The 15,841-nt window shown below is 49.9% G+C and overlaps 1 protein-coding gene across 3 annotated transcripts; it reads left to right on the top strand.

Moving 5' to 3' along the window:
• The first annotated feature begins 150 nt into the window (after nt 1–150).
• Mpst (mercaptopyruvate sulfurtransferase) lies at nt 151–8,990 on the top strand. Of its 3 annotated transcripts, none has more exons than XM_027403927.2 (3): nt 151–301; nt 4,300–4,921; nt 8,400–8,990. In XM_027403927.2, exons 1-3 carry the CDS (start codon nt 191–193, stop codon nt 8,696–8,698), a joined length of 1,032 nt encoding a protein of 343 aa, XP_027259728.1. In that variant the 5' UTR covers nt 151–190; the 3' UTR covers nt 8,699–8,990. The 3 variants fall into 3 exon arrangements, with proteins under 3 accessions (XP_027259728.1, XP_027259729.1, XP_027259730.1); XM_027403928.2 differs by lacking the exon at nt 151–301 and adding an exon at nt 343–799; XM_027403929.2 differs by lacking the exon at nt 151–301 and adding an exon at nt 1,528–1,637.
• Nucleotides 8,991–15,841: the final 6,851 nt, after the last annotated feature.

Consider the following 15,841-nt stretch of genomic DNA (forward strand, 5'->3'; position numbering starts at 1 on the left):
CCCCAATTGGATCGAACCATTGTGCCACCTCCCTTGGGGGAGGACATTTCTTGCAGACAGTTGGGACTTCGAGCAGCCCCTGCGCTTTCTCACGGGAGCTCTGTTTGACCCTACTGATGTGAGGCTTCTCACATCCATAGGGACTATTGGAGTCTCGGGGTGACACTGTGGCAGTGCACAACCCGACTGCATGGCTCATGTGTCCCCCGCAGCCCGGAGAATGGAAGGTGCTGCTAGCTGCGTCTCGGAGTGGCCGAGGCAGTGGGCCGTGCCCAAGACTCCTCCCTTTGGCTGGCCGCAGGTTGGTGGCGGAAGGAGGGGACCGCTGAGGGCGCGGGGAGGGGGTGCCATGGCTGGGAACAAGGGAGTTCGGAACCCTGCTATCTGCTGCCCAACGCATCCTATTTGCTTTTCTGTGAGGGAGGGTGCTTTTCGGGTGTGCATAGTGTGGTACCACGCGGGAGTGGAGGAGGGGACACAGTCTAAGAGAGGAGAGTTTCCAGAGCGTCCCTAATTTGCCTTTAGGGGGACTGTCGCTGCTGCTTGTGACCGCCTGTGTGTTGGGGTGGGGTAAGAGTCAGGTGGGTAGCCGTGGCTGGCTGGGGTTTGGGGTGCCTCCTGAGAAAGCAGGAAGGCCCGAGAGGGGCTGTGGTAAGAAGATCCAGTGTCCCTCAAGAGGAGAAAGTAGCCGAACACACTGGAAAGAAATGAAACCAACTTTTACCAGGCCCGCCTGCGGCGGCGCGGCCTTAAGGACCCTGCGGGACAGGGCTGAAACTTCTCCCAACAGGAGAAACAGGTAGAGCCAAGGGATACCAGGGCGCGTGGTGGAGTAACGACTAATTTCAGACTTGAAGCCCATGGTGGTGGGAGCTACCTTGGTTTACCTGACTGTCTTTGAAGCTTTATGCTTTCTGTATTAATTACCTTAGCTTTCAATTTATACAGTTTCATTGTAAATTTATGTAAATGCCAATTGGCAGAATATCTGGAAATGGAGCATGGCTCTTCTTGCAAAATGGCTAGACAACACCTCAATAGGCTATTCTGTTCCCTGGAATGCTTTCCTCTTGGACTCTTCTCTCCCTTTATTGAATGTTGATCCTGCCCTGAAATACTGTAACGCATCTTGAAAATATTCAAACACTGCTTAGCATTTTCCCAGTATCCTCTGAGCCTTGAGCTTGACAGTGGTGAAGAGAAGGTGCCAGGAGGGTTCAGGTAGGGACATGCTCTAGACTGCTGCCTGAGCCCCTCCTTCAGGGGTGTAGTATACAGGCTTACACTAGCCTTAGGATGGCCTGGGCCCGTCCCCCTGTGTCCTGACAGTCCTCCAAAAAACCACTCTCCCCTGGGATCCTGGCCCACCAAGCACAAAGGAACCTAATCTGGTTTCTGCCCCTCAGGGACACCCATTAGCCTAGCCTCTCTGTCAGTCTTTCTGCCTCCCAGGGTCCTTTGTGAGAACTGTCAATCAAACAGGAGGCGGGGTCAAGTGTCCTCAGACCTCTAAAGTCCCACCCCTGGAAGGATTAAGAATCTGCTTCCGGGCCTTGGTGGTGCATGCTTTAATTCCAGCACTCAGGAGGCAGAAGCAGGCAGATCTCTGTGAGTTCAAGGCCAGCGTCGTCTACAGAGTGAGTTCCAACAGGCTCCAAAGCAATACAGAGAAACCCTGTCTCGAACCGGGCGTTGGTGGGTCACGCCTTTAATCCCAGCACTCCAGAGGCGGAGGCAGAGGCAGGTGGATCTCTGTGATTTCAAGGTCAGCCTGGTCTCCAGAGCGAGTGCTAGGACAGACTCCAAAGCTACACAGAGAAACCCTGTCTCCAAAAAACAAAAAACAAACCAAAAAACCTGTCTCAAAAAACAAAACAAACAAACAAAAAAAGAATCTGCCTCTGTCGATTCAAGTGCCACTTAAGAAAGTAAAGAAGGAAATAACGCTTTTCATTCCACTGCCCTAAATGAAAGAAACTGTATATAGGGTATATGGTAGCCTTTCTATATTCATCTTTAAATTTCATTGAAAGGTTTTGGAGTCTGGCATGGTGATATACACTCACAATTCTTTTACTCTGGAAGCTAAGGCAGGAGAGGGGATGATTTCAAGTCCCAGGATAGTGAGACTTGGAGGGGGGTAGGCATGGTGGTGAGGAGATAGCCGGTCGATAAAGTGCTTGCCTTGCAAGCACAAGGCCCCAGAGCCTACATAAGTAGCACAAGGCATGCACTGGGGAGGACAAGACAGGTAAAGTCCTGGGGCTCAGTGACCAGCCAGCCAAAGTGAGTCCTAGGCCATAGAAAGACCCCATCTCAAAATGAAATAAAATAAAATAGCTGATACTTGAGATTGTCCTCTGCCCTACACACACACACACACACACACACACACACACACACACACACGCACGCACGCACGCACGCACGCACGCACGCACACACACGCGCACACACACAGAGGTTGGAAGCTTCAGTATAAGACACATACCCAGGAACCCTCACATACCCACACAAACAGCCTATGCCATGGCATTTCTGCCTACTTTGGAGGTCTCTCTGACTTCCAAACCGAATTCCAAGCAAAATTCCCAAGAATGATGGGGGTAGTTCACAAGAGGATTGTTCCACCAGCCTTGGCCTCCTTGCCCTCTGCACACACACCCTGTTGCACCCCCACTAACACATCTAGTTGCATCACAAACACTGGGATCAGTCCTTAACTGGAGTCCATGTCTACCTCCTTATTCCTATCCCTAAGTCAAAAATGTGATTCTGCTTCCTTCAAAAAGTCCTTCCATCTTCTCCCTTCCATCAAGGCTGAGGTAGAGGCCCTGGTGCTCACACCAGAATTCCTCTCTTACATGGTTGCTTGAGCTGCTCTGGGGCCTACCAAAGTAAAAGGTCCTCAGTGCCCCCAGCACAGGGCCTAGGCCAGTGATCCAAACCTTCCCCCACTGAGCACATTGGTTGTTTTTTACTTTTTTTGTTCTGCTTTTTTGAGATGGTCTTGCTGAGTAGCCCAGGCTGGTCTGGAACTTACTATGTGAAGGACCAAAAATTAGAATTAGTAAAAGTTTAAAAACTTGGGCCCTAAATCTATGTAGAGAAAGGGAACTTCTAATGGTAAAGGAAAATTTAACTTCTTAAATTAGAAGTGTCATGGCTGGCCCCTGATCCCCTCCTCTCATAGAAGGGGAGGTGACTGTCCACTACTTCTGTTAACATTCCTTTGCTAATTACTGGTCATAAAGGTCCCCTGCCCCCAGTTGTAAAGATCCTGCCCCCAGGGGATAACTGACAGACCTTGTGACCCCATAACCCTGCAAGCCCATGCCCTGTCTTATCTCACTCAAATGTATCTTGCTAAAATATATAGTTACTGCTTGACTCTTTACTTTGTATGACCTTAAGTAACCATGGAAACCCTGAGATTTGCGGCCTTCAACCTTATGGTCTGCCCCTTTAAAAGCTTCTCTTTTGGGCTGGTTGGCATCTCATTTGCCTGCCATGCAGTGAGATCCTAGCTGGCCAGCTTGAAATAAAAAGAAACCTTTTGCTTTTGCATCAGAGTGTCAACTCCTTGAGTTAGTCTCTGGGCTCCGTGAACCTGGCACAACACTATGTAGACTAGGCTGGCCCTGAACTCTGGCCTCCTACCTCAGTCTCCCTAATATTGGTATTATAGGAGGTACAGCAGCCACACCAGGTGACTCAAAGCACATCTAGGAGCCTCAGTGGCTTTCAGGAAAATGTGACAGTACCAAAACTCTTTAAATGCTGTTCCTCCAACAGGTTGGGGAGAGGCTGCTTTGTCAAGTGTTGTAATATATGAGGATTAAATGGCACTGGGCTAAGGGTGAATTCTGGTTATTGCTCCTATTGGACACCTAGAACTGCTCAATGAATGGGTGGATTTGATTGGTTTTGAAGCTGGGCTGCATCTTAGAGAAGGCTGACACTTTGGCCTTGTTTGCTTTAAGGGCCACTGGGCCTGCCCCTGGCCCTACCCTACCCACCTGCATGCTGGGCAAGGAATAGAGAGTGAGGGGTACGCACCACCCTCCCCTGGCGCCTGTGGTCATAACGTTAGTTGGAGCTGTGTGTTATTTAAGGCCTGACAGGGCGAGTCCCTGGGTGATAAAGCCTGATGCTGGCTTCACCCCAGGCCTTTCTGTATTCTTGGACTCTGCTCTGCAAGTGCTCAGGCTCCACCTCCGCGGATTAGCACACATGCCACAGCCACAGCCCCTGACAGCAGGCCAGTCTCTCGATTCTGATATCTCCCCTGTCTTGCAGGCCCACAATCGGAGCATCCCGGAGGCCATGGCCGCCCCTAAGCTTTTCCGAGCTCTCGTGTCTGCACAGTGGGTGGCGGAGGCTCTGAAGTCTCCGCGAGCCTCGCAGCCGCTGAAGTTACTGGATGCATCCTGGTACCTGCCCAAGCTGGGCCGTAATGCGCGACAGGAGTTCGAAGAGCGCCACATCCCAGGCGCCACCTTCTTTGACATTGATCATTGCAGCGACCACAGGTCGCCCTACGACCACATGCTGCCTAGCGCCGAGCACTTCGCCGACTACGCGGGAAGCCTGGGCGTGGGTGCTGCCACTCACGTCGTGGTCTACGATGGCAGCGACCAAGGCCTCTACTCTGCTCCGCGGGTCTGGTGGATGTTCCGTGCCTTCGGCCACCGCTCGGTGTCGCTGCTGGACGGCGGCTTCCGCCACTGGCTGAGCCAGAACCTGCCAATCAGCTCTGGCAAGAGCCACCCGAAGCCCGCAGAGTTCCACGCACAGTTAGATCCCTCCTTCATCAAGACTCACGAGGACATCCTGGAGAACCTGGAGGCCCGGCGTTTCCAGGTGGTGGACGCCCGCGCAGCTGGCCGGTTCCGGGGCACAGAGCCGGAACCCCGAGATGGTAACACTCTAGGGGAAACGGCGAGCAGGGGTTGGGGACAGGCTGATGGTCTTTCAAAGCACACAGAGCAGGGCAGAAGGGTTGGTTTCTGGGCACCTCTTCCTGAGCTTTTTGCTTCCTTCTTACAGTGGAGGCCTCAACACTGCCTCACAAATTCGGAACTAGGGCAGAGGTTGCTTCAGTACCTTGAGAATCCAAGGAGGCCCTGTATGAGCTTGACAACTCAAATAACTGCAATACGGTGCTTACGTGCATGTGCGGCCAGCGCAAAATAGCCTGAGGCAGCCCCACCTGGTTTAGGAAGGGCCCAACCTTGGTCCCTGAGTTGATGGCGTTCAAGATGTCTGCAACTGTCACCAGAGTTTCTGAGAGATTCCAAGAGGGGAAGAGGCTGTGTCGCCCAAACTGAGGGGTTGGTGCCTATGGCCTGGACTTCTCCAGGAAAAGTGATGTGTGATGTCGGAAGGGACCCCGCAAAGCAGACAGGGCTATAGCCATGCTAATGTGGGTCTTTCAACACTCGGAGGAGATAGGTACTACTTTCCATACTGTAGAGACCTCTGAGGAGATAGGTACAGCCAACTTTCCTTACCACCACGTCCCTAAGTTCAAACAACCTCAACAAACAATTTTTCTTTTGTCTGTACCAAGAATATGCATTCCTTTCCCGGTCATTATTCCTAAATGATACAGTATAACTACATAGCTTTTACAAACGCTATGGTAAAATGGATATTGAAAGTAATCTAGAGATGGGTACAGCGGCTGTTGGATGTAATCCCAGCATTTGGAGGCTGAGGTAGGTGGATCACGGGTTTAGGCCAGCCTAGGCTCCATAGTGACTTCCAGGTCAGCCTGGACTATAGAGGAAGACGCTGTCTCAAAACTTAAAAGGGAAAGAGAGGAGTGGGAGAGAGTTAAAGATGTCTTAAATGTTAGGAGGGTATGTATAGATTACATGGCAGGATACCATTTCATATGATTTGGTATTCTGGCACCAATTCTCCTGAAACCATGGAGCAAAGCAATCACTACCCTTGTGCAGGTGAGGGAAACAGCCCTGGGATGGCTGCCTTGTCCAAGGTCTCAGGAAGGAGCCACTCTGGATTCAGATTCCCTGAATACTTAACCACATCAAGCAACCAGAAATCCCCCATCATTTCTCTCCAGCCTGCTACAATGCAGGAGCCAACCATAGCCCTGGAAGCTCTCCTATGCCCTCTCTGCTGTGCTTTTACAGTATCTGGACTCACAGTGCATCCTGTACTGAGTCCATACCCCAGAGGTGCTTGGTGACTTCAGAGCCTTCTGCCACCCGGAGTCCTGCAGAACAGTACTGCTGTGTCTCCAACCCTCGGAGACTGTGGATATACCCCACCAGTTTTGAACCTACTCAGACAGCAATTTCCCGTGGGCTAGCCTAGTGAGGGTGCCACCAAACTAAGTCCCCGAGGAAGAACAGCACGAGGCATCTGCTGGTGCAGGCTTGGGTTCAGAGCTCCGTCTCTGCTTGTACTTTCTATGTAGCACCTGGCAGGTTACCTAGCCCCTCTGGATGGTGGCCCTTGAATGTGTGTGATGAGAGCAATTATTGGGAGGGGCCATAATGGGTGATGTCATGGTGTAAAAGAGCAAATATACCTAAATTGCCCAGCTCTGTTCACACATGCAGATGAACTACACTCAGTGGGGAGTGACATATCAGCTTGTGCCCCCCTGCTCAGGCTCCTTCAGGGGTGTTTAGGGTGTCCCACCATCACACTTACTCACCTGTGAATGGGAGGCAATGCTGAGAACCTAGCAGGTTAGTTAGCCTGGTCCAGGCTGCCAGGCAGGAAGGCTTTGCATTTAAAGTGTTACCATTTCTACTCTACAGCCCAGACCTGGCCCAGCACACCTGTAATTTGCTTTCTCAGTCCAGCAGGGCAGGGTGCATGTTTTTCTGGGTAGAGCTGAAGGTATGAGGAAGCCCTGACATATCTGTAGAACCCTGGCTGGATAGCTTGCTCTTCGCAGGGCTTTGGGGAAGACTGCCTGGGATAACTTTGAGCAGGCCTGCTTCACTGCGGATGACCAACCTACCGTATCTTCTCTAAGCTCAGGAGGGCTGTCTCCCACTATCCTCTGAGGAAATAGACCCATGTGGGCCAGCAGCTCACACAAAGACCTGTCCCTCCCTGGACAGGGAAACCAAGGCACAGCCTCATTTCAGAATCTAGATGGCCGGGCTATGAGGTTTCACTCTAATGGGCATCTCGGCTCCTGTGAAATGGGGCATTGGTAACTTCTGGCTGAAAGAAACAGACAAAATGTGCACTGGAGCTCTTAGGGCTTCAGAGCCCGGGTAAAGTGACACTCGTATTTAATCACACTTCTGGTTTTGCTGGAGTCCTCATCTGTCAGATTGGTTTTATTGGAGGGTGGGGGAACAGAGTCTAATGTAGCCCAGATTGACTTCAAACACACTGTGTAACTCGGAATGACCTTAAACTTCCAATCTTCCTGCCTTCACGCCCCCAAGTGCTGGGATTACCGGCATCACCCGAATTGGGTTTTGAGGTGCTGAAGGTGAAACCCAAGGCTTCATGCATGCTAGGCAAACACTCTACTAGCTGAGCCACATCCCCAGCACCAAGACAGAATTCTACGAATAAAATCTGATTTTTCCCTATGGCCAGACCGCAGCCCAAAGTCTTCTTCCAGGCATTCCTCCCTGTTGTCTGAACCTTGATGGCCATGATGTTTTGTGCCTAATTCCAGGGTTTCTGAGTTATTCCTGCCTTCCATGCTCTCAGTCCCACTGCCAGGCCCCTGACTGGTTGACTTCTACTCATCCTGGCAGAAGACTCCACCCTCCCTAGGCACTGAGGCCTGCTCCATGGCAGCACAGGCTCTGGGGTGGGTACCACTCTTGCTACCCACCATGAACTAGAACATGCTACTCTTTGTGTCTTATTCTCCTAGGGTAGGGGTGACAGTCATTTCTTTCCCATAGACTTCAGGTGGTACTAAAGGAGAAAATGTTGCTGAGGGGGTTCAGGCACAAAGCAAGTATTCAGCCACGTCAGCTGCTTTGATGACTACTGCTAATTTTATGTTACAGCCCCAGGGCGTTTTTGTCTCAGTAGCAATTATCTGGTTATTGCCTATCTGCCCTGTACACCACCTCTAAGCCTCCAGGTGCCCCAAACCATAACTGGACAGAGGTCATGTGCATTCCTCTGCTGCCCCCAAGGTTCAAGGTCAGGAAGCCCAGGATCTTCTGTAGCTCTGGTGGAGTCTAGTTCCAGGATTCAAACTCTAGCTGGCAATTATCTGAGTGTATCAACTTTGGGTGTTACTTAGCCTTAACTTGGCCATCTGTGTAGTGGGGGTAGCCCTGGTGGTTGGAGGTTAAGATCAGATATTGGAGACACATGTGGCATTCTGCAACACTAGGCGTCACTCATATTGCCCTTCCATGTGTCCCTTTGTGCAGGCATCGAACCTGGACATATCCCTGGCTCAGTAAACATCCCGTTCACTGAATTCCTGACCAAGGAGGGGCTAGAGAAGAGCCCAGAAGAGATCCGGCACCTGTTCCAGGAGAAGAATGTGGACCTGTCCAAGCCCTTAGTAGCCACATGTGGCTCCGGTGTCACAGCCTGCCATGTGGCCCTGGGGGCCTTCCTGTGTGGCAAACCCGATGTGCCTGTCTATGATGGCTCCTGGGTAGAGTGGTACATTCGTGCCAAGCCTGAGAATATCATCTCAGAGGGCAAGGGAAAGACCCAGTGAGGCCAGGCAGGACACGGTACAGCTCAGGTGACATCTGACCATCATGGTGCCAACAGCTCTGACTCTGCCAAGAGTCCTTTCTCAGACAACTCAGGTAGTGTTTAGGGTGACATCCAAGAGACCAGGAGTTCCAATGACTTATGGGAACCCAGTGAAGGTAGCAAAGCAGGTAGCAAAGAGAGTAGTACCTAAAGAGGGAGGGAGGCAGACAGCAGAACAGCCTGCATGGGGCTAAGCTGGGCCCCCCAGCTTGCTTCACTATTGGGAAATAAAACACCAAGCTCAAAACCTTTGTGGCTGTGAGAATGTCTCAGTTTCATGAGGAGCAGAAACTCCTCACGAACACCCACAAGAGGTTGTTCTGGAGGAACCTGTGTTGTCTTCACTTGATCCTGGGGACCCAGAGACCCTGTTCCCAGATACTATGACAAACTGTCATCTGCCTATAATCCTGGAGTGCCCCCCACTTCTTCATTTTCATTTTATTTGTGTGTGTATGCGTGTGAGTTTGTGTGTGTGGTTGTGCATGTGTGTTGAGATCGGAGGACAACCTCTTTTGTGGTTGTTTTTTGAGACAGGGTCTCATTGATTGAGAACTCACCAAGTAGGCTAGATTGGCTGGCCAGCAATCCCTAGGGATTCGCCCCTATCCCACAATGCTGGCCCAGTGAGTGCACACCACCATGGCAAGTACGCATTACCATGCCTGGCTTGTTTTACATGGGTCCTGAGGACTGAACACAAGTCCTGTAAACACTGCACTAGTTGAGCTGTCTCCACAGCCTGCTTCTGGATATCAGATAAAGGTAGCTGTGACTTGGGATCCCACAGGGAGCCTTGTACATGCGGGTAAACACAGGTCCTATCAGGAGAGACGAGTCCACAGCTTCAGAAACTGTTGCAACCTTGCCAGAGTGTTCTGACAAGGGTCTGAGTCTAGGGGAGAATCAGGCCTCCAACTCTGTGAGCTTTCACTCAAAACCATTCTCTGAAATCATGGTATGAGGTAAAGTTTGTAATGTAATAAAAAACGTTTTAATGAAGCTAGTGAGACAACTCAGAGGATAAAGATTTGCCACAAAACCTCATAATACCTGCATTTAATCCCTGGGACTCAGGAGGTGAAAAGAGAGAAACAGCTCCAAAAAGTGATTCTCTGACCTCCACATGGATGCTGTGCCATGTATACACACACACACACACACACACACACACACACACACACACACACTCACACACACTCACACACACACTCACACACACACACTCACACACACACACACTCACACACACACACACACACACACACACACACTCACACATGCTTGCAAACTGATAAATATGTAATGAACTCACATTATGGGTGGACTCAGGGCTTCGAGCCTTTCTGCTCCAGGGAACCAGCCTTACCATTGTCCCAGAGTAGGGTCTCCATGTGCTACTGTCTGAATTTATCCTCTGGCAAAGTTGACAATGGTGTCTAGAAATCTCCCCTTGGTCTGTCGGGACCTGGGTGACCCTTCCCTGACTTTTCTGCCCCCTTCTGGCAGTGCAGGGAATTGAACCCAGGGCCTCAGCCATTGTACTACCTAGCCAAGCCATCTTCTCTCTGAATGCTCTCTCCTTAGGCACTGGCTAGCACCATGACCGTTGTTACGAGGACCATGGAAGTGACATTGTTTACTCTTCTGGGAATAAACTGGAGCCAGGCAGTACCTAACCATGTGTTTCCAGCAGAACTGAGACTCAGGCCCGGCACCCTGACTCTGAGTTCTCCTTCCCTTCAATTCTCTAAGTTCACAGGACTAGGAGAAGCCAGTAGCATAGCCTTTTGCTATCACCAGCAAGAGCTCTGTAGGAAGGCCAGCCCCTGGAGCCCCTGCCCCCTATTTTATAAAATAGGAAGCCAGTTGACTTCAGAAGAGGAGAGTCAAACAGGAACCGAGGCCAGAGCCATGACAGTCTTGGTCTAAGACTTTTCAACCTGCCGTCTCAGGCTGGACAACTCTGCTGTGAGGGCATCCCGTGCCCATCGAATACTCAGTGGCATTTTAACCTCTGCCCACTGGATGCCAATTGATGCCCAGTACTCCAAGGAGAACACATTACCCCACAAGCACAGGACATTTCACAGCAGCAGTCAGGAGCATCCCCAGGCCCTCTACTGATCTGAAGCCCCCGACCTTCATACCCAGTCCTCCCCAAGCTCCCTTCCTGCCTGGCTCTGCAAACCTTGCTTTCTCAGTTCTAGGAGAGACATGAGCCCTATTCCTGTCCTCCTGACTCAGCTCCGCCAGAGGATCTTCTTGACTGACTGACTGACTGACTATGGGCAGACAGACTCTTTTGGCTTTGGCTTCTTCATCTTTTAAATTGACTCACTGCGCCATAGCAACAGGAGGGATGAATTGACATAATCCACAGAAATGATTCAGCCTGGTGCTAGACACAGCAAAGATTAAGTACTAGTGTTTTGGTTTTTATTTATTTATTTACTTGTTTTATTTTTTTCCATTTTCCCATTCTCTCTCTCTCTCTCTCTCTCTCTCTCTCTCTCTCTCTCTCTCCCTGTCCCTCTCCCTCTCCCTCTCCCTGTCCCTCTCTCTCTTCCTGCCCCTCTCTTTCTGTGTCCTCCTAGATGCTCTTAAGATCAAAGGACAACTTTTGGGACTTGGTTTTCTTCTATCACGTGGGTCCCTGGGATCCAACTCAGGTCACCTGACTTGCCGGCAAGCACTTTTATCCAATGAGCTACCTCGCAAGCCCAAATACTGTTAATTTTAGAGTGTTTTTAGTAGTTAGGCATTGGTAGAGAGAGAAAACGATGAATATAAGAATTCTATCCTTGCTTCAAGATCTTTCAAACTAAGAAAAGGAATGGAAGCTTTCTATAATTCCCAGAGAGTAAAGAGCACTGTGAAATGATCTGCTTTATAACAGGCTACCTTTTTGAAGGGGGCAGGGCAAGCTCAGAGAGGTGGAGTGATTTGCCTAAGCATGCAAAGCCTAATTGGAGATTTAATATGCAGAGCACCTTTGCCTGGAGTGTTTTATCCTGATTCAGAGATCGAGAGAACATGATAAAGTGCTTCCACCGTTCCAGGCAAGGTTTGAGTGACAGATTTCAGCCAGAAACCCAAACTCCAGCAAAGAAAACAAGGTGAACCCAGCAGAGCCTTTTCTGTCCTGGGGAAGTCCATGGCAATTGGAACAGATCTGAGGAAAGCTAAGCTCAGCCAGGGCTTCCAGCAATGACCCAGGGCCCCCTTTGAGCACTGCCCTGTCGCCCTAGGCTGTACACCAGAATAACTGACTGCCCACATCTGCTTGCATGTGCCCCACCCCCACCCACTCTGTCGGGGATCCAGGAAGGAACTTGCGACATCAGTATTGGCCAGAGTTTTGTCTACTTGGCAAATATTTGCTGAACACCCTCACCGGCACTGAAGCCTTTCCCTGCCCCACTAACTGGCTGCATCAGAATGTCCCAGTTCTCCAGACCACTCAGCTGAGGGTCATGGTCCAAAGCATCCATCAACCAGAGGGTTGAATCCTGGATCAATGCAGTGCCTCGGGCCTGGTCCTGTGGAATTGGCTTTGCCCAGGAGCTCTCCTCTTGGGCCTCAGCCTTTCTCCTGAAAAAATGAAAGCAGGAGTCTTTCCGGGCATGGGGGAGCCTTGGCACCCACTGGAAGTCCCTCAACCAGTGAGCACAGGGGAGGGTGGAATCACCAGGGGAAAGGATCAAGCTCTCAAGGTACCTGGAAGCTTCATTTTAAGCATAAAGATCTTCAGCCGGCAGTGGTGGCGCACACCTTTAGTCCCAGCACTTGGGAGGCAGAGGCAGGCAGACCTCTGAGTTCAGGGCCAGCCTACACAATAAGTTCCAGGACAGCCAGGGCTACACAGAAAAACCCTAACCTTCCCCACCTCCCACCCCACTCCCTAAAAAAAGGAAAGAAAAATATCCTTGACATGCATTTCCCTGACTGGGGTAAGTGCACCCCAACTCCCAAGGCTTTGTTTGGTGTTTTTGGTGCATGGTGCTACCTTCAGATGCTGATTGCTCCCAAACCAAAGAGTCCAAACTGTTAGTACCTGGAAGCACCAAGGACATAGGAACGCTGGTTGGTCCTGCTGACTGTGGCTGGATTCTCAGCCCTCACTCTTCCTCCTGCCAGCTACTTGGTGAGTCCACTCCTTCACTCAAGACAATGGCTTAGATCACTGTGGCCTCCAGCTACCCACAGCCTATGGGACCCCTCATCTGCCCCCACTTCACCTGTCATCTTGGTCTCAGTGCATGGCCACCGCTCTTGAGTCACCTGTGGCTCAGACCTGGCAATGACTTCTCTGAAATTCTCCCTTACCCATATCCCACCAGCAGGAGACTTGCAGAGTCCTGCCAATTCCCCATGCCCCAGATCCGTCCTGATCAAGCACAGTGCACATCCTCAGAAACCTCCCCGACTCCCAGGAACTGGAGACACAGCAGAGGAGGACAGCCCTAAGAAGTGTATTGCCCGCTGGGAAGGGGGAACCACACAGACACCTTAGTGATCAACCACTGAGGAGCATGGACTCAGAGAACAGAGAGGGTGCAGGGCAGCTTCAGGTGAGAGAGACATCTTCGCTCGAACAGGGCGACAGTGCCAAGCTTGAATTCCCTGGACTGTGCCCCTTACTCCAGCAGAGTATTTGGTGAGGGAGATCACAGTACACTCTCCATAGACCCACCTCCTCTTTTCCAAGTCCGTGAGTGACTTATTTCTCTCTACTAGTAAAATAACCAGTCTCTAAAATATTAATTCCTAGTAGAGCATGGAGATACATGCTGGAGTTTCTGACGACTGAGGCAGGAGGATAGTGAGTCTCAGGCCAGCCCAGGACAAACCACTACAAGACAGAAGAAGGCTATTCTGTTTTCTTTTCAGGTAAGGACTATATTCTTGAAATACCACAGAGAACTGAGAATGACAGTTACCTCTGAACAATAACTCTGCACTGTATAAAATTAACACATGCAAATTGATAATCTAACAATAGAGAATATAAGGGAGAGAAAGCCTTAATTTCAACAGAATAACCTTAGTAGTTTTATTAATGAGTGTGGTAGGCATGGTGGGTGTGGTGGACTTGGTGGCAAACTCTGTAGCCCCAGTGCTTAGGAGGCTGAGGCATGAAGACTGGGGATTTGAAGTCAGCCTGGGATACTATTAGCAAGCCGTTGTTTTACTTATTTTTTTAAAGATGCCTTATTTATTGTTTGTGTGTCTGTGCATGCGTTCGTGTGTGTGTGTGTGTGTGTGTGTGTGTGTGTGTGTGTGTGTGTGTGTGTGTGTGGTGTGTGCTTGCACATGCCACATATATGCAGATGCCCTCAGAGGCCACAAGAGAATGTTGGATCTCATGGGGCTGGGGTGGGAAAATGAACTGGGGTCCCCTAGTAGAGCTGAGGTGTCTCTCTAGCCCTAAGACAGAGAGAGAGAGAGAGAGAGAGAGAGAGAGAGAGAGAGAGAGAGAGAGAGAGGCCAGTGAGATGACTCATCAGATAAAAGTATTTGCTGCATAAGCTTGATAACCTGAGATGGACGGACAGACAGACAGACAGACACACACACACACACACACACACACACACAATAATAATAATAATAATAATAATAATAATAATAATAATAACAGAAAACAGTTTTAAAGAAAAGAGGAAGATAAAAATGAAGCCTATCAAAACTTTAAATGATGTCTAAGACAAGGTGTTAAGCGGAAAAAGCAAAGTAGAAGAGAACTTGTGCATTACTAATTGTAGAGTCTATTGAATAAGAAAACAGGAATACAAAAAGAGACATGAACCTATTCATTCCTGTAAAATTTCATGCCAAAGTATGAATCGGAAAGGCATGAAGTTAACCACCTGTGGGGATGTGCAGAAACACCAGGATAGACAGAACACTGGGGGTGGCACTTTGCCTGTTTTCTTGCTTGTAGCTTTTTGACATACAAAAATCAAACCAAACAAAACCAAACCAAACATAATCCCAATCAATCAGTCAGCAGTGATGAAGGGAACAGGACACAGCACTGTCAGCAGCAAGCCAACCCAGGTGTAATTCAGACAGAGATGACCACTCTAACTAAAGGAGAATGAACCCTTGGCTCTCTCAGCCATCAGCCCATCGTGGCAATACCTGAATGTGGTATTTGGCTGTAAGGACTGTGTATCTTCAGACACATGACAAAATGAGAAAACTCAGAAACCTGGAAACCAGCATTTTCTTTGCTAGAAAGAGGGAAATGAGGCAGGAGAGAGAAGATAAACTCACCATGCTGGGTCAGAGTTCAAGTGTCAATGACTTCAGGGTTCTGAGCTGAAGGAGAAAAAAACATATGTGCTTGCCTGTGTGCGTGCGTGCGTGCATGCGTGTGTCTGTGTGCGATCGCGCGCGCGTGCATGCAAGCCACATGAGACTAGATCCACTTGTCTCCTTCCTAACTTGTGAACTATGTGGGAGCAATGACCTCAGGGGTATAATCCTACCAATTGCCCAGGAATGCATTTTAACTCATAATCTACAAAATGGATATGGGTGCTGCTAGAGCAGGTAGAGACCATGTGAGCATTCATGTGTTATTATTTTCACGGTGGTGGTAGTGTGGTTGTGGATGGAACTGAGGATCCTACATGTGCTTAACGAATGTCTCTTTCACTGAAACACACTTCAAACTGGTGTGGTGGAGATGGAACCAAAGGATGGAGGTGGGAGTGTTACTTAAGGATGCCAAGTTCTAGATTTGCAAGGTGTAAGAGTTCTGTAATAGACAGTGCTAGTGGTGTTAAATACGAGGATGATGGTGACAGTGGGAAAAGCAGGGATAGTGATATTGATGGGATGGTGGGGATGGCAGGATGATGGGATGGTGGGGATGATGGGTATGGTGAGATGGCGGGATGGTGTTGATGGTGGAATGGTGAACTTGGTGGGGACTGTGGAATAGTGGGATGGTGGGGGTGTAGGGGTGGGAGGGATGGTGGAGGTGGATTAGCGGAACCAGTGTGGGTGTTGGGGTGGTTGCGATGGAAGGGGTGGTGGGCATGGTTTTGATGTGTGATGGTGGTGTTGTGGAGACGTTGGGGATGATGAG

The sequence above is a fragment of the Cricetulus griseus genome, chromosome 2, assembly GCF_003668045.3.
Source record: "Cricetulus griseus strain 17A/GY chromosome 2, alternate assembly CriGri-PICRH-1.0, whole genome shotgun sequence".
Taxonomy (NCBI): Eukaryota; Metazoa; Chordata; class Mammalia; order Rodentia; family Cricetidae; genus Cricetulus; species Cricetulus griseus.